Source organism: Trichoderma virens (genome assembly GCF_000170995.1).
Source record: "Trichoderma virens Gv29-8 chromosome Unknown TRIVIscaffold_80, whole genome shotgun sequence".
NCBI classification, from domain to species: Eukaryota; Fungi; Ascomycota; class Sordariomycetes; order Hypocreales; family Hypocreaceae; genus Trichoderma; species Trichoderma virens.
The window spans coordinates 271,306-288,941 of record NW_014013669.1 but is presented as its reverse complement, the minus strand read 5'-3'; the positions used below and the strand labels follow the sequence as shown (position 1 = coordinate 288,941).

The 17,636-nt window shown below is 52.4% G+C and overlaps 5 protein-coding genes across 5 annotated transcripts; 3 read left to right on the top strand and 2 right to left on the bottom strand.

Moving 5' to 3' along the window:
* Positions 1 to 388: 388 nt before the first annotated feature.
* TRIVIDRAFT_202950 (uncharacterized protein) lies at positions 389 to 2,537 on the bottom strand (the record flags this gene model as incomplete). Its single annotated transcript, XM_014099045.1, has 7 exons — positions 389 to 415; positions 533 to 769; positions 965 to 1,115; positions 1,236 to 1,263; positions 1,371 to 1,527; positions 1,928 to 2,109; positions 2,483 to 2,537. The coding sequence occupies 7 exons, from the start codon at positions 2,535 to 2,537 to the stop codon at positions 389 to 391; spliced, it is 837 nt and encodes a 278-aa protein (XP_013954520.1).
* Positions 2,538 to 4,859: 2,322 nt separating this feature from the next.
* Positions 4,860 to 5,736, top strand: TRIVIDRAFT_154635 (uncharacterized protein; the record flags this gene model as incomplete). Its single annotated transcript, XM_014099044.1, has 2 exons — positions 4,860 to 5,055; positions 5,138 to 5,736. 2 exons carry the CDS (start codon positions 4,860 to 4,862, stop codon positions 5,734 to 5,736), a joined length of 795 nt encoding a protein of 264 aa, XP_013954519.1.
* Positions 5,737 to 8,976: 3,240 nt separating this feature from the next.
* On the top strand, positions 8,977 to 11,926 carry TRIVIDRAFT_58714 (uncharacterized protein; the record flags this gene model as incomplete). The annotated part of the gene is made up of 4 exons (XM_014099043.1): positions 8,977 to 9,334; positions 9,398 to 9,999; positions 10,060 to 11,721; positions 11,783 to 11,926. 4 exons carry the CDS (start codon positions 8,977 to 8,979, stop codon positions 11,924 to 11,926), a joined length of 2,766 nt encoding a protein of 921 aa, XP_013954518.1.
* A 1,913-nt stretch (positions 11,927 to 13,839) lies between these two features.
* Positions 13,840 to 14,763, top strand: TRIVIDRAFT_68890 (uncharacterized protein; the record flags this gene model as incomplete). The annotated part of the gene is made up of 1 exon (XM_014099042.1): positions 13,840 to 14,763. The coding sequence occupies one exon, from the start codon at positions 13,840 to 13,842 to the stop codon at positions 14,761 to 14,763; it is 924 nt and encodes a 307-aa protein (XP_013954517.1).
* Positions 14,764 to 15,096: 333 nt separating this feature from the next.
* Positions 15,097 to 17,128, bottom strand: TRIVIDRAFT_77444 (uncharacterized protein; the record flags this gene model as incomplete). The annotated part of the gene is made up of 3 exons (XM_014099041.1): positions 15,097 to 16,471; positions 16,542 to 17,000; positions 17,106 to 17,128. The coding sequence occupies 2 exons, from the start codon at positions 16,786 to 16,788 to the stop codon at positions 15,303 to 15,305; spliced, it is 1,416 nt and encodes a 471-aa protein (XP_013954516.1).
* Between the last annotated feature and the right edge of the window lie 508 nt (positions 17,129 to 17,636).

Below are 17,636 nucleotides of genomic sequence, written 5' to 3'. Positions count from 1 at the left end.
CTCGTACAGACCGGTGGACCGCGTCTTGCTTATCTTATAAATCAGACAGAAGCCATTGCCATTGGCACCGAAGTCGCTGAGCTCTCTCGAGACAGAAACCAAACCAAACCAAACCAATGAGTCCCGTCCCAGGCAGAGCTAGTATTAGTATTGCCATGCCTTGCGAAAAGAAGCGGAGCGCCACTAGCAGGCTAAAAGGCCCGGCCATGGGGCAGGAGGATACCTACAGTAGCAAGGCGGGATGGAAAACAAGCAAAGCAGCCGAAGATTCGCTTGGGTAAACATGTCATATTTTTTCTCTTTTTTGCCTTGGATACAACTTTCTTGTTCCAGGCGAGCCGCAGAGATTGGGTCTCCGCAAGACACACAAAGAGGCAAATCGGGCGGACTAGAGAAACATGCTCAGCGGCTCGAGCTGCAGCAAAGATTGGCGCGGGTTAGAATCGTTCCAAGAGGTGAGATTATGGGGGGGGGGTCCCCTCACGATAAGACGGGCCACGGGACAGGGGGAAAATGACGAAGACGCACTCACACACCCCCAGTCGGCCGCAGGAGACAAATCTTGTTTGCAAGACGCCCACATGCGCCCCGGAATTACCTGTAGCGGTGCGGTGCAGGCACAAGCACGCGTGCGTACAAGCGCAGAGGGGATTGGCATTGCCAATTGAGCTTGAGCATTGGCTTCGGCATCGTGGCCAGTCCTCCAATATTCGTTCTGCGTTCGTGAGGTTTCGCCGCGTCTGGGGATGGGCAGGAGATTGCTGATTGACTATGAGAAAGAGGCAATTGGTTAGTATCTCATCAATTCGCTCACCCACACACACAAACACTCTATCTCGCCTGTCTTTTTTTCCTCAGTGTCGTTTTTTCGCCTACCATGCGGATAGGGCCGATATTGACAATTGCGGCGACGGGGAATGGGGTGATTGTGAGAATGAGAGCTGATGAGCAGACCATGACTTACCGTTAATTGCCAATGGGCCACTTCACGATATTGCATGGCCTGATCCCCAAGTACATTGTAGAAATGATTTTTTTCAGCTCTGGGAGCGGCGATCTCCCTCTCCCTCTCCCTCCTCCTCCTCTTCTCCGTGTGGGAGGGAGGTGCGCGAGCTCTACGGAGTATCAATTGTCGGGTTAACAAGTTTAATAATATCACATCTCCATCTCGTCGGGATGATCAGGACAACTGCCTTGGTTTGTAATCGGAGTTTAAGGCTGTTTCTGACTTTAACCTTTTGCCAATTGCCGGGAAGCCTGAGTCTGGAACCATGTCGATGATGCTATTTTGCAAAAATACGAAGCTGTTTTGAATTGCCAAAAAAGCTCCTTCTTTTTGTCCGCCGTCGCCCCGATTCTCCTGTTCTTACGAGCGATGTACGGAGGAGCTGCCGAAATGTCCCCCAGGAGTCGGCCCATGCGTTCCCACTCCCCAGCTTTGGGGCTTGGGCTTTTGCTTTTTTCGGGATGCCGGGCTTGTCCTTGTCGATCCAAGCCAAGCTGGCCCTTCCCCCGCGGTGGCGTTTCCTGGAGAAAAACCAAGGACGACAGAGCTGGATTGGATGTGTCAATTGGGCTGAAACGGCAAATTGTCATGATACGAGGACAGGTAAGATTTCGCGGTTCCCCGTCAAAGGTCGCACGTCGGCGTTTCTATCTCGCTCTCTGGCGTTCCGCAACATGGGAACGATATCCCGTCTGCTTGGGAGCAGGGCAGGCACCGGGTTTTGAGCATTTGGCGGGGAAACGGGGAAATGGGGAAATGGGGAAAATCTGGAGATGTTCCCAAATATACTCCGGAGTGACAGCTTTGACAGATCTCGCACTCGACAAGGCTGGGGCGCGGGTCAGGGTCGCATTGGCAATATAAAGGCTGCTCGGCCGTTGCATCGTCGCATCGTCGTTTGTTGATGATGCATAAACTCACCTCCAGGCTCAATTCATTAGGCAGCGGATCAATGCCAGACCTTGGCTTTGCGCGACTTCTCGTGGGCGCGTCACTGGCTGCAAAACTCCGGGGTTCGGCCCGAGTACCGTTGGCCACATGCAGGTCTTGGTCGAGCTTGAAAACAGGGGCCTCAGCGTCCCATTTCGGCGCTATACTAGGCGCTATACTCCGTACTAGAGCACTACAGTCTACTATACAGTGCCTTAGTAGGACAGGCAGGGTGAGGCAGGGTGTGGCAGAGACTTGGCCCGGCCGATGCCTTGCGGGACGCCGTTGGTACGAAGTACGCGGGGCTCTGCCGGCGAATCTGGGGCATGGCCATGTATCGAGTACCGCGCGGAGGAGCCACTGCCAGGTCCCGGCGAGGTAGCTGCGTGCTTGTGTCGGGCTTCGTCCACCAATCGAGGCGCCATCGACATCACCCTCTTTGTCAATCTTAACTCCCCCGTCTTAATTTCGTCGTGTCAGTGATGCGGTAGCGGGTATCGTCACCGGTATTCGCGGTTCAGGGGGCTACTGATCGCGCTTACATACCGAGTACCTGCTTTATGCCGTAGCAATACGAGCACAGCACAGACTGCCACCCCATATTATAGAGGTGGTATATAGCGGTAATACGACTCCCGTGTCGTGTCTTGCGCGGGTATTCGTATCGAAACTCAACTTGTACGAGGATTCGTATTACGACGACACGACACGGACGAACGCATACCTACCTACTTGGTCATTGTCATTGTCACTGTCATCACCTGCTCAGATCAAGTGGCCTACAACTATTCTAACCGACATATACTATTCATAGCTAAAGCAAACTACTATACTTAGCAGGCAATGCTCTCTTCTCTGCCGCCGCGGCTCTTACTGGGTTGGGGAGTTGACGCATTCAGACCTCCTCCATGTGTACAAGTTTCCCTCTCCGGCCCGGGGTAGCATCATATATAGTCTTTTTTCCCGATGACTTGTCTGGAAGTAGGATGCCGCTTGCCATCTGCCCACGTCTGCAGGAAACATGAATCAGGTCCCGAAGGCGCTGAGGGTGTATCGCCGCAACGCAATATATTCCATCACCCCCGACTTGGACTTGGAGGGGAGATTTGGCCCGCGCGATGCTACCAAGCACCAGCGCCAAGCTTCATCAGAGCTCTCTGCTTTGGGCTTGGCCTCGCTGCTGCTGCTCTCGTGTGCAGTCCAAACCCCGGTTCCCATTCTGCCGTTTTAGCTTAGCTTGCTGGGGACAGCGCTAAAAGCTCGCGAGCTGGTCGGCATCATGGAGTTTCTGGAAACGGTTGCGAGGATCCGTTAGCAAACGGACGGAGAATTAACATCGACCTGGTTATGTAATATATCCCGCAGCTCCATGTTGCACCCTGACTTTGAGGTTATCTGCGGTTATCTGCCTACCTAAGACACCAAGCCTGCTCCAATAGAAGCCGGATAGAAGATGCTTATACGAGTACTTGGAGCTCTCAATGGGTCGTATTCCCTGATGCAGAAATGGCAAATAGGTAGCAACGTGCAGCACGTGACTCCAATGTTGGCTGGGCAATTCGTCGTTCCTTTGCTCCTTTGCTCCATCCACAGGAGAATCCTCTTCAAACTTCTGCTGCTGCTTGTTTCTCTACGGCAATTCATCGCCCTCGAGATGCTAGGCAGACAGGCAGGCACCTCCCCTCCCCGATCACGTTGCTACAGATCGACTATTGAAAATTTTATTCTCCGTCATCTTTCACATCTCAGAAACTCCGGATAGCTCGCTTCACAACCACCCTAGCGTGAATTGCCGCTGAAATCGTCGGAGCTGGAGAAACCGTCAGCCCATCCATCACACACAGCATGGCTAGGCTGTCTTGTTCTAGGATTTCTCCCACATGACACCATGTTACGGCGCGCCTCAACTATCGAAACCCACCATATCCACCGCGAAACTCGGTCAATTTCAACAACTGCCAATGCGAATGCGTCGACGTCTAGGCAGTCAGATGGCTGAAACTCCCTGCTATTATGCACTGCCATTGGTAGCATCGTCTTGAAATGCCTCAAGGCGTAGCCAGCGAATGATTCAGCACAGCTGCCGACTTTGGGGCGGCTAGTTGGAGATCAAGCGACCCTTTGTCTTAACAAAACCAGCCGATCCGCAGATCTCATTATAGTTGCCAATTAACCTTCTGAAATGGGAGCTTCTTCCGGGCGCTAGGTCAAAGGATTTTGGCCATTGACAAGACTCAAGCCGGTGCGTAACGTGCCCATGGCCAGAGTTTGTTTCACCAAGACGGCAAGAAGCCAATTGCTCCTAGTGTTCTGGCCAATACGTTACCAATCATCCGCTCTTCATGGTGTTTTCCCATGTGAATCGCAGGACAAAATAAGCGGGACTGCAAATTGCCAACCATGACCTCGAGACAATACGGTATACATACGCATAGACATTATAAAGTAAGTGAGAAGCAGTCTCTCTTTTTTGTCCCTCTCAATTTCTGCAATAGTTAACTTACATCTATCGGGTTTTCCCACTACAGTGAGTGTTGTCTCTTTTGCGGAATCGCCTCTTTCGTCTACCGCTTGCATGTGAATCGGCACCTACCCTGGCAGATCTTCCGATCATCCGCCAATGATTGACAAAAATCATGGCACCTACCATTTTCGTCACAAGCCCCGTCCAATGATCGCCTCAACGCTTCTCTGCGGTTTACAGGTACGAGGACTTGCTGATCTTTCAAGTATCTGATGTTAAATAGGGCTCGCCAACGTCCTTGTTTCATTTGGCTTGGGCCATCAAGTCTGTCTGAGACCCAACTCATCAAGCTGAGAATAATCAGGGAATCAAAAAGAAGAAAAAAGAGGCGAGAGAAAGGGGCGGAGAGCAACTCAACGTGGCAGAAGCTGGGGCTCTTTCCATAGAACCGCAATCATAATGCCTTCTCACAACTCCATTTCTTTTTTGGCTACATTGGCTTCCGTTGCAGCCGCAGCCTCTAGGATTTGTCCCAGCAACACTCCACTCTCATGCCACAACACTACCGTCGTCAACGACTCTTGCTGCTTCATTCCATCTGGTCAGCTGCTTCAGACTCAATTCTGGGATACCGACCCCCCCACCGGCCCTTCTGGTAAGTAGTTCCCTGTAGCCTAGCACGATGCAACTCAATATTACCTCCCAAAGTGGGGATAACTGCTTAATGGTGCTGCTAGATTCCTGGACCATCCATGGGCTCTGGCCGGACAATTGCGATGGTTCATTTCCCCAGACGTGCGATGCCAGCCGGGCATATTCCAACATTACTGACATTTTGACTGCCATGGGTGCCGATGACACCCTCCATTACATGCAGACCTACTGGAAGGACTATCAGGGCCATGACGAGTCTTTCTGGGAGCATGAATGGGGTAAACATGGCACTTGTATCACTACCCTGGATCCCGGCTGCTACGATGACTACGTACCCACCGAGGAAGCAGCCGATTTCTTCTCCAGGACCGTGTCGTTGTTCAAGACGCTGCCTACTTACCAGTGGCTGGCTGATGCTGGCATCACCCCGGACGGCTCAAAATCTTATGCCCTGGAGGACATCCAGTCAGCACTCTCCCAGCAGCACGGCGCCGACGTGACCCTGGGCTGCGAAGGCAAGAGTCTGAATCAAGTCTGGTATCACTTCAACGTCAAGGGCTCTTTGCAAGACGGCCAGTTTGTCGCCACGGCCCCGGATGGCGCCAAAAGCACCTGTCCCGACTCCGTCTATTACGACCCCAAGAATGGAGGTGGCGATGGCAGCCGTAACCCCCGCGACTGAAACGGTGGATGGGACGATTCGAGACGAGGGCCAAGACATACAAGGCAAGACAAGACGGGGAAACAGAGAAACATGCTTGTACAAGGCCAGAGTGTGGGGATCGGCGGACGGGACGGGGATCTTTTGTTCATGCATGTATATTTGCGCTTCGTCATGTATACTACACTGCCATCTTGTGACTCGCCAATAACGGTGATGGCATCTTTTGGCGATGTCGATGGAAGCGCAGACGCCATCATGGATGTCTCTTTGCTACTGCCACCCGGACGTCTGTTTATTTGCACCTTTGGCGGCCCGACAAGCGGCTTACGAGTGCAAGGCAGAATTATTGTCCTAGCAGCAGGCTACTGTCAGTTGGTCCGCCACCAGAATTGATCAATGTACAAGTACGGAGTACTAAATACACACATACCGAAACCCGCTGCTCTCGGATTGATACCGGTGATAGTGGCATTGGCCCCTATAATAATCGGTGCTAATGTACTCCGTAGCTAAGGTACAGTTCAGTAAACTAAACTAAGCCGCAGCGATGCAGAAAACGGTGCCGAACAAGGGCAAGTGGCCCGCGATGACACGGACCTGTGTGAGTCCTTGGCGCTTTCCACTTGCAACATGCGCTTGCGACTTGCCAAGCAACGAAGCAAAGAGGCAAGCCACCGCAGATTTTAAAGCGGCGATGGTCAGGCACTAAACGGCTGCCCAATCACAGGCCGCCCACGGGAATTAAAGCTGTCTGCCGCGCGATCTGGTTGGCCCATGCTTGCCCCAACGTCTGCAGGCAGGTGCGAGCTACTTGGTTACTCCCGTGAGCGTTCCTGCTCTTGCGGCACGGCTTTGTTCTCCGCGCAAGGACCTCAGGGTTGAGTCTGACCTGCTACTGCCTTGCTTCGTATTCCGTGTTTCGCAGGTCCGTGCTTTTTTTTTTTTTTTTGGTCTCTCCATCTGGGAATTTTTTTTTCCGTGTCTTTATTTCCACTTACTTAGCCTCCCCTCTTTTATGTCGGCGACTCGCTTTTATCGTTTTTACTATACTGTACCCATGGTGGACGCTGAATCTCTTCTCTTCTTTGTCTTCCGTCTGCCTCATTTCCCTCGATCGCCATGACAACCATCTAATCAAACATGCAGTCAGATGAGGGGATGCCAAAAATTTTTCCTCGCTTAGCCCAACGGAGACCATTTCCGAGCGCCGACTCCCTCTCTTTTCTCCCCTTGTCCGGTTGTCATTTCCCGGCACGCCCTGTTCTTCGTTCGTCTGGTTGGGGCAGCAAGCCCAAAACCGTGGCGCCACTTGGACGACCCCATATCCGTCGCATGGCCCCCCTGTACGCCTTTCCAGAAGCGCTTAGAGTGGCTTGACCCATTGGGAAACGGCTCCGACTTGCCATCTTGCTGAGCTCAGGTCCGAGGCCACGGTTGATGGACGGCAGAGGCAAAAGCCACTGCCCACAAAGAGGCTGGCCTTGGTCTGGCTCGAGAACTAGCCCACCAGCAAAATGGCCACCAGCATGCCGCCAGTGCCTGCTGGGACGGTACACCTTCCAAGCGCCTCCACGGCCGACGACTAACCCCGCATAATGGTTCGCTGCTGAAACCGGTCCTTACCACGGCAATAAACTGTCGGCTTCGATACGCGTGGCGTCAAGTCCCAACAGCCTGCTAATGCATGTACCTGGGACTCTGAGACTGACAGGCACTGCAGGTTGCCCGACGGAAGAGCATCGGAAAATACGTCGGAGGGACGCGGCTCTATCGCCTTGAAACGGTATATCGATTCGCCGACCCTGGCGGCTCTCTGAAAATGCTCCGTTTTCTCGTCCCATCTTGGTTTATACAGTACACGAACGTGTTGGACGACGAAAATTGCGGATTAGTACCTAGCCTTCTCTCTCTGCCGCGTTTACGCCATCACCCCCCCTTTCTTTTCTGCCTCTTCTTTTTTTGACTTTTCTTTCTGTCTGAGGAACAATAATAATAGTCCGTCTGCCCCTTTGACAACGACCACGTTGTGATGGCGCGCCTTTGCGGCTTTGCCTCACCCCCCCTTTGCTCGATCGTGATGTAGCGGGCCCGGGAGTCATGGAGACAAGCAGCTCGAACTGCGAAAAGACGGAAACACCTGCTGGCAAGCACCAGTGTGATGATGCTACTAGTATCTCCGAAAATCCCTAGCTATCTAATAGCAATCGCCCTAAGGAGGCGCACCAATTGTGAATGCATCACTGCACCCCAGCATCTCCACTCACAAGTCCACCTCCACAAGGTGCTCCATCCCCATCCCATCCCATCCCATTCTCCATCCATCCATGACCATCACTTGGCCACCATCAACTCCGCCTCCACACCCATCGACGGCTTCCCTTGTTCGCCCACCCTGGCGAGGTCTCCTACGGGGCCGCCCTCATAAGCCTTGTCTAATGGAGGCCCTCCAGTGCGTTGCGTGAAGCGAACAGCAATAAAAATTCAAGGCGTCCCCATATATTAGTTCCATGATGGATCTCTCTTGTTGTATTCTTTAACTAACACCACCCCAGTCTCTGACCTGACTGCCACCTCTTTCGCTGCATTGTCATCATTGTTTTGTTTCCGTCATTGACTGGTGCTTTTGCCATTGTCAGGCTGGCAGCCGTGTAGCTCGTCAAGGCGCGCTCGCGATACGGAGTTTTGCCTTTTTACCTTTCCCCTCTTTATGCCTCGTGCTCAACAAGTGAAAGCTGTCATCGGCGAGTCACGTCTCCGTCAAGAGACCGATTGATTTGCAGCCGAACAGTTCATCTCTGGAGGATGCCGGCCTAACGAACAATCAATCAGTCTCTTCTAAGCGCTTTCATTGGGTGCCTACTTTGTGGCAGAAGCAGTAATTGTCATAGGAATTTTCTGGTCCCGAGTTTGGCGCATTTTCTGCGCATTTTCCTGTATAGCGGTTTGCTCCCTTTTGAGGGCTACAGCCCCGTCTCCTCAACGCAGCTTTTATCGGAAAGATAAAACCAGCAACAGCAATAGCAGTCCGAGTTTCACACGGAACCACCGCTCTGAAAGCATCTCGGACTGAATATTCCAGTCCTGCTTTCGAACAGTGCTTTGCTGTCATACAGCTCAGCCGTCTCTCCTATTTCATCATCTGCTGCTACCCATCCCAGCACGCGCTGCATCCTACCAGCCCGTCTCAACAAACAGCAACTTGATATCCATACGCTCATCATCCTCATCATCTTCGAAATAAATAATAAACGCGCCAAAATGTTGTCAAATCCTCTCCGTCGCTATTCTGCGTATCCCGACATCTCCTCGGCGTCCTTTGACCCGAACTACCATGGATCTCAATCTCACCTCCACTCGATAAACGTAAACACGTTTAACAACAACGGCCACCCCTATCCTATGCAACACCTTTCGCAACACGCGGAACTTTCAAACTCGCGTATGATAAGGGCCAACCCGGCGCAGCCCAAGCAGCGCCAGGGCTCCCTTGTTGTTGCTAGAAAGAATTCAACGGGAACTACTGGGCCAATAAGGAGAAGAATTAGCCGCGCCTGTGACCAGTGCAACCAGCTGCGTACTAAATGCGATGGTTTACACCCTTGTGCCCACTGCATAGGTATGATACCTCTCATTCCCTATGGTAAAGCTGCTTCTATAGATATGTACTAAACGTTACTAGAGTTTGGTCTTGGCTGCGAGTACGTCCGAGAGAGGAAGAAGCGAGGTAAGGCTTCGCGCAAGGATATTGCTGCCCAGCAGGCGGCTGCTGCAGCGGCACAGCATTCTGGCCAAGGCCAGGATGGCCAAGAGGACCGCAAGCTTTTACGCCAGCACAGTGAGTCCTCACGTGGCAGTACTGAACTACCTCAAGCAGCCCACGACCCGTCTCAAGGTCACATCGAGGGCTCCGTTAGCTCTTTTAGTGATAATGGGCTGTCCCAACATCCTGCGATCGGGGCGATGGATGGTCTTGAAGATCACCATGGCCACGTCGGAGTTGATCCTGCCTTGAGCAGAGCTCAGCTGGAGCCGTCGTCCGCAATGAGCTTGGGTGGATATGGCGATGTTCACCACAACTACGATAGCCCCGGCATGAGTGGGCATGTGATGGTGGCCCCTTCATATGGCCAGACTCAAACCACCATGCCCGGGTATTCGGGCATTAACTATGCCACACAAGCCCCGAGTCCGGCAACTTATAGCAGTGACGGAAATTTCCGAATCAGCGCCGGTCATATCCACGAATACCCCATGGCAAATGGGAGCTCGCCTTCGTGGGGAGTCTCACTAGCCTCGCCTTCTGGCCAGTTCCAGCTTCAGCTTTCGCAGCCCATTTTCAAGCAGAGTGATCTGCGATACCCTGTCCTTGAGCCCCTATTGCCTCACCTGGGCAACATCCTCCCCCTTTCGTTGGCTTGCGATCTGATTGACTTGTACTTTTCCTCATCTTCGTCGGCGCAAATGCACCCAATGTCTCCATACGTTCTGGGCTTTGTGTTCCGAAAGCGCTCTTTCTTGCACCCCACAAACCCAAGACGGTGCCAGCCTGCACTTCTTGCGAGTATGTTGTGGGTAGCAGCGCAGACCAGCGAGGCGTCTTTCTTAACAAGCTTACCCTCTGCGAGGAGCAAAGTCTGTCAGAAGCTGCTCGAGCTGACTGTTGGACTTCTCCAGCCCTTGATCCATACCGGCACAAACAGCTCATCCCCCAAGACTAGCCCGGTAGTTGGTGCGGCTGCCCTGGGAGTTCTCGGCGTTGCCATGCCGGGTTCACTGAACCTGGATTCCCTGGCCGGCGAAACAGGTGCCTTTGGCGCCATTGGCAGCCTCGACGATGTCATTACCTATGTGCATCTCGCCACAGTCATTTCAGCCAGCGAGTACAAGGGCGCCAGCCTGCGGTGGTGGGGTGCGGCATGGTCTCTCGCCAGGGAGCTTAAGCTTGGCCGTGAGCTGCCGCAGGGCAACCCCCCTGCCAATCAGGAGGACGCTGATGCCATCAACGAAGACGTGGATGAGCACGACCTGAACAGAAATAACACACGCTTCGTGACGGAAGAGGAGCGTGAGGAACGGCGACGAGCGTGGTGGCTTGTTTACATCGTTGACAGGCACCTGGCTCTCTGCTATAACCGCCCCCTATTCCTCCTTGATAGCGAATGCAGCGACCTCTTCCACCCAATGGATGACATCAAGTGGCAAGCGGGCAAGTTCCGCAGCCATGATGGAGGTAGCGGCGGCATTAATATTGATAGCTCCATGACAGATGAGTTTGGCGACAGCCCGCGCGTTGCTCGTGGGGCTCACTACGAGTGCCGTGGCCGCAGCATCTTTGGCTATTTCTTGTCTCTGATGACAATCCTGGGCGAGATTGTCGACGTTCATCACGCCAAGAGCCACCCGCGATTCGGCGTTGGATTCCGCTCTGCGCGGGATTGGGACGAGCAAGTTGCTGAGATCTCCCGACACCTAGACATGTATGAGGAGAGCCTAAAGAGGTTCGCCGGGAAGCATCTTCCAATGTCCACGAAAGACAAGGAGCAGCATGAGATTCACGACAACGGGGCCGTGCCAGACATGCAGTCTCCGCTCTCGGTGCGGACCAACGCGTCCAGTCGCATGACGGAGAGTGAGATTCAGGCCAGCATCGTGGTGGCCTACAGTACCCATGTGATGCATGTCCTCCACATTCTCCTCGCAGATAAATGGGACCCCATCAATCTTCTGGATGATGACGACTTGTGGATTTCATCAGAAGGATTCGTAACGGCAACCAGCCATGCAGTATCGGCTGCTGAAGCCATCAACCAGATTCTCGAGTTTGACCCTGGCTTGGAGTTTATGCCATTCTTTTACGGTGTCTATCTCCTCCAAGGGTCCTTCCTCCTCCTCTTGATCGCCGACAAGCTGCAGGCTGAGGCGTCACCAAGTGTCATCAAGGCATGTGAGACCATTGTGCGAGCACACGAAGCTTGCGTCGTGACTCTGAGCACAGAGTATCAAGTAAGTCTTATCATCCTCAAGGTAAATACTTCTGTGAATCGAAGACTAACAGGTTCATTAGCGGAACTTTAGCAAGGTCATGCGAAGTGCGCTTGCTCTGATTCGGGGTCGTGTGCCAGAGGATCTTGCTGAGCAACAGCAACGACGTCGCGAGCTTCTTGCGTTGTACCGATGGACGGGTAACGGAACCGGTCTGGCCCTTTGAGGAGACGACTTGATGGTGCCCAATACACCGGAAGAAATAAACAATACCAAAGAGATAAAAAGCGATCAAGCGGTGATTGTCTCTGTTTCAACATATCAGCCAGTATGGCACAGACGAATTTTCGTTTCAGTTTGTTAGCAAGTGTGCGTTTAGGTTAATTGGTTCTATGGTGTTTGAGGATATTTCATTTCTAGGAGATTTTGACGGATAGTTTAGGCGGACTGAGGCGCCTGGTCAGGTTGGCAAGAAATTATGAGCGACATTATGGTTATGACGGAAAAGATATCCTTGTGATTGTGTGTATGGCAGGCATTGGTCAAGGACATGTTATCTGTATATTGGTATAGGATTTTGGTTTTTTCTCCGCCATCTTGGTGGTGGGCTATTTACTAAGGATACGAATTCAAATTGTTGTACGTCTAGGCAATGACGAGCTTTTGACTGAAGATTAAGAAGTGACTGTTTGGTTTCTGCCTCGAAATAATAGTGAGGGCTGACTGCTTATACGGTTTGAAGCAACTTTGCTGAGGCCGGTGCAGACAAACGGAGATGGCTGGCAGCAAATCGACGGTGAGGGCATGGTGGCGCATATCTAGTAGATGTTTTGTTCGCCTTAGTTGTAGCCTCATGACCAAATACAATATGAAATCGGCCTGTTGCTGTTTCTGCCAAGTAGCGGAAGTAGCAGGTCAAGGAGAGAGCAAAGGTGGTTGATTCACAGCAACAAGAACAATAGGGGCCGAAGCGTGAGTTTGACATGTCTGTTTGCTGAAGCAAAGAGCATGGGTAAGCGGGAAAACGAGGGGGGGATGTATTTGTTGGTGGTACGGGCCGTGATTTTCACCGAGAGCAAAGGCGTGTTTCTTTTTTATGGGCGGGAGAGATGAGAAGTGGCATTGATTCACCCTGAGCTGGCAATAGATGGGCTTTGTATTGTTCTATTGTTCTCGTTTGTTTTTTGTAGGTATGCTCAAGATTTAGGATAGATGGTTGTATTAATTTCTCTAGCTCAAGGTTCTCTTATTACTTCCCTTCATTCTAGTGGTTTAACATATAAGTTGAAGGCGAAGATCTTTGGGTATATGTGAAGCGAAAGTGAAGTGAAAGTGAGAAAAAAAAAAAAGAGGTTCGTTTCTCTGCCACCACCCCTCTTCAGCAACGCACTGCCCCCCCTCGCTCCCCTTTTCTTTTTTTTCTTCTCCTCCAAACATTTGTGCCAATCTTCACCCTTCTTCAACCACCGACCTGCAATCATCGCCGTTTCACCCCCCCAAGCGACGACATTGTAAGCTCCTTGTTCAACCGACTCATATATCAATCTCGTCTCCCGAACGCAACAAGGCTATTTTCTACTTTCCATTTTTCTCGCCCCAGACAAAAAAACGAGAGAGGAAGAGTCTTCTGTTCTATAAAAAGCAAAAGAGAACCATGCTCTCTCCACAGAGTTCAAACGGGACTTTGGGCCTCCTCTCTCCGCCTTTGGCAGGCAGAAAATAAGAAGAAAAACCGCCGGCACGAGCAAAAGAATTTGAGACGCAGGATTTCTTTGTTCTTCTTCATCTTCATTTTCCCAACCCTCCTCTACACATATTTTTCTTCCTTTCTCTCGCTCTATATATTTTGACGGCTCTTTTTTTTTTTTCTTGCAAACATTGTTTTGCCCCTGTGCTGACCCTTTTTTTTTTTTTTTGCTCTTCTTCTTCGTTGTTTATTGATAGGAGTCTGCTAGGACGATACGCTTCTTCTCCTGACATACTTCTCTCTCTCTTGTTGTTGTTGTTTCGTTTTTTTCTTCGTTTTAGAGAGACACTGGCTTGTTTGCTTGTTTCTCCGCTGAAGAAGTACCAAGACACACACACGCCTACGCCTACACACATATACCGTACGCAAGCCCAAGGGGAAAACGCTTTCAGATGTCATCCGCTGGCAAACGCTCGCTTCGTTTGCCCTCTTCTCCGACTCAGGGGCAGGCGAAGCGACGTCGAAATGCGGCCGCCAACTCACTGGCTGCTAGTTTTGGCTCAGCCAACGGCGAGGTTTCTTCGTCTTCTTCGCAGCTAGGCATGAACATTCCAGAATCGGCGCTGTTTGATCCAGCTTCGGCATATCACAGTCTACCGCAGAGGTCTGTTGAAGCAACAGGTCCAGCCGCCACGCCAATTATAAGCATGTCAGCACCCCAAACATCGTCTCGAACACAGACAAACCGCCAGCGAACATCATCGCTCCGCATGGGAGGCTGCTCTCTCGACGAAATACTCCTGTCCATCCCCCAAGGCCTCGCCTCAGCCGAGCACGCCCGCCGCAAAGACGCACTCCAGCACGAAATCAGCTTCCAAGAGCGCAATCCGCCGATCCTGCCGCCGTCCCAGGTCCAAGACTTGCCGCCAAAGCCCTTCATTGCGGACTTTCTTAAGTTCCCTGATGGTATCAGTGATCTGGAGCGTCTGCAGATTGAAACGCGAAACAATGAGATTGCGGCCGAGCACCAGAAGATTGATCGGCAGCGGAATAACCAGGCGGCCAAGAAGTCGCGCCAAGCTCGTCTTGAGGCTTTGAATAATACGCGGGTGCTGCTCAATGAGAAGACGGCTGAGTGTGCTTGGTTCAGGATGAAGGTTCTCGCGCTGGGGGGAAGCACGGCGGATTGGAACATGGTGCCCGCGGGCGTCAAGACACGGCTCATCAAGGAGATTGATGGACGGGTCAAAGTCGTCGAGGGCGAGATTGCGGATGTGAAGAAGCGGGAGGAGGCGAAGAAGAGGGCGGATAGGAACAAACGGAGGGCGGAGGCGAGGAAAGACGAGGAAGAGCAACATCTGCAGTCTTCACAGTAGGGGTATGGGGATCAAGGTGTTGGGTTTGGGATGTTCGGAATGGAGTTTGAGGAATACGAGGACTGGGAGTGATTTATTGTGGATGGCGAGAGAAAGATCGGGAGGGAGGCGTTTGAACCGAATCAAGGATGATCCAAGTTGAATCTACATGTTGGAGAAGGGCGCCTATTCTTTCGAGGTTGCTTTGGCTTTGGAGGAACGAGAGCTTGTTGTTCAATCGCGACGCTCCACGATGCTTCTTTTGGGGGGGCTATATGAAAGGGGCAGGAATTTGTTGAAAATGGTAAAGGGAGAAATATCGAAAAAGGGCGCGAAGAGGGTGTTTTGACATTTGATGAACGTTGACGGGTCTTTCTTCATTCTGCTCTAAAGCTCTAGTCATACGAAATGCAAAGCCAATGTTCTCTAAACCAAAAAATCTAATAGTCCCCCTCTTTCTCAATCTATATCCATGTCCTAGCCCGCTCTTTATAAAATTTCTTCATCATGATGGATGTGTCTGTTTTTTCGGATTTCGTAAGTTTTGATCATGCTCGTCATCATTTCCGTCTATGCACCAGCCTGCCCTTGACCCAGACCTTCTTCGTGTTGCGGTCGTCGCCATTGAACAGCCACTTGGCCACTCTATCGTCCCACGTCTCCCACCCAAACATGTCGACGAAGCCGTGGTCGTCATCCTCGTCGTGCACGTCTCCTTCGTCATTGACCTCGCCCAGGGTCACCAGCTGCGCGTCCCACTCCATGCCCACTTCGAAGCCCCCGATCTTGTCCTCCAGCCCTACGCATCGGGCTCCTCCCCTCGTGGCGAGGTACAGCACCTCTTCCACCGTCAGCTTGACCCTCTCCCTCTCCTTCTCTTGCTCGATGCCCATGGCTACATGCCGGCTCACCATCGCAGCCTGTCTAGCCGCTTCCAAGATCGAATGGCTGTATCCGCCGCTGACGTCCGTCCCCAGCCCAACGTCAATCCCCTTGTCCCACATCCACCGCACCCTCGCCGACCCACTGGTCAAACACGTGTTACTGCATGGGCAGTGAGAGACCTTGGACCCCTTGAGCGCAATCAGGTCCGCCTCTTCCTCCGAGATGTGCACCGCGTGGGCCAGCACCGTCCGCGGCGTGAGCAGGCCACACTTGTCGTAGAGGCCAGTGTACGAATCGGATTCCGGAAACAGCTGCGCCACGAGCTGAATCTCGCCGGGGTTCTCCGAGACGTGAGTCTGGATGGGGAGGCCCGTCTGGCGGTGCAGCTCTGCCAGGCCGGCCATGGCCTCGCTCGAGCATGAAGGGGCGAAGCGAGGCGTCAGAATGGGTGAGACGACGTCAAAGCCGGGGTCGATGCGGCGCACGTGGTCAATCGTCTGCTGTGTCGCCTCCAAGCCATCGGCGGCCGAGGCATCGCGGTAATAGGCGGGATTCATGTCAGTGCTGTCCATGCAAACGCGGCCCACAAACGCCCGTTGGCCCATGGACAGACACAGGTCAGCCAGCAGGTTCGTCGCGGCGACGTCAATGGTGGCAAAGTAGGTGGCCGTTGTGGTTCCGTGAGAAAGCGTGCGGCGGATGCATCTGGAGTAGACTCGGCGCGCCTTGGAGAGGTCCTTGAGGCTGGCTTCGAGGGGGAAGGTGTATGTCTCGAGCCAGTCCAGGAGACTTGATTTGCCAAATATGCCTGCGTTGGCGTACTGAGAAGCGTGGATGTGCGTGTCTGTGTTGTTTGTTTTAGTATAAGCATCCAGAGACTGTGACAATGCTACTGCTGGTATTCCATAACTCACCCACAAAGCCCGGAAAGAAAAACTGTCCCTCCGCAGCCTCCGTCACGTCCACCTCTGCCTCATCCCACCCCAGCTTGCCCAGCAGCCGCGCCTTGACCTCGCTCAAATCTTGCGCATCCCGTTCAATGGCGGCAATCTTGCCTTGGGCGTCGATGGCGATTCCCGCCTTGTGCAGGAAATCCAGGTCCTGCCGTGTCTTGGAGTGCACAAAGGTGCCCAGCAGCAGGAGCTTTCTCTGTGGTGACATGTTGGATTCTGGCTTGGTTCTTGTCTCTTGTCTCTTGTCTCTTGTCTCTCAATCCTTCTTCCCCGTCTCTTTTCCTCTCTCTCTCTCTCTCTCTCTCTTTCTTTCCCTCTCTTTCCCTCTCTTTATACGCAATGATGGCCTCAATTCCGCCTGATTCTCCTATCTCTCTGTGAGGATGAAGCTTTCTAGTTATCAGCCTCCTTTCAACACGACTAATAGGAGACCACAGACGTCAGCAAGCCCCACAGCAGCAGATGGAGATACTGTATATACTAGTAATACAGTACAACCAAGTAATCATAATATGCGGCTCTTACCGTCAGCTATCCAGACTTCAATTTCGCAAAATCCAGCAGGAAACGACTCAATCCCTCCAGAAGCTGCTCCGCCGGGCTCTTAAATAGATGTCGCTAGCCAAGGCCTCCCCCATGGTGGCTCCCCATATTGCGGGCTCCCAGGATTTGGGGGAAGCAAACAGCCACATGCAAGGGACAAACTTGGTTGTCAGAAATGCGGCTAAGCTCGGCGGTCGCCGTGGACCGACGTGGGCAGAACGGTTTGCACCGCCTTTGAGATTAGTCAGCGGGAGTGCAACTGATAAGGCCTCAAATATTGATGTGATATATCAACTTCACTCAACCACGCATTCTCTATGCTGTATGACTTGACAATGGCGTCTTCTATTGAACCAATCGGCTAATGATTAGTGCATATATGGCCAAGTTTGGTGTTCTAGACCTGTAATTGTCGCACAAGATGTGCTCGCGTACAATACGAGAGGGAAATACACGACAAGACAAGCGTTGTAGTTCCTGGAATTCACTTATACTAAGCACCAAGCACACGCT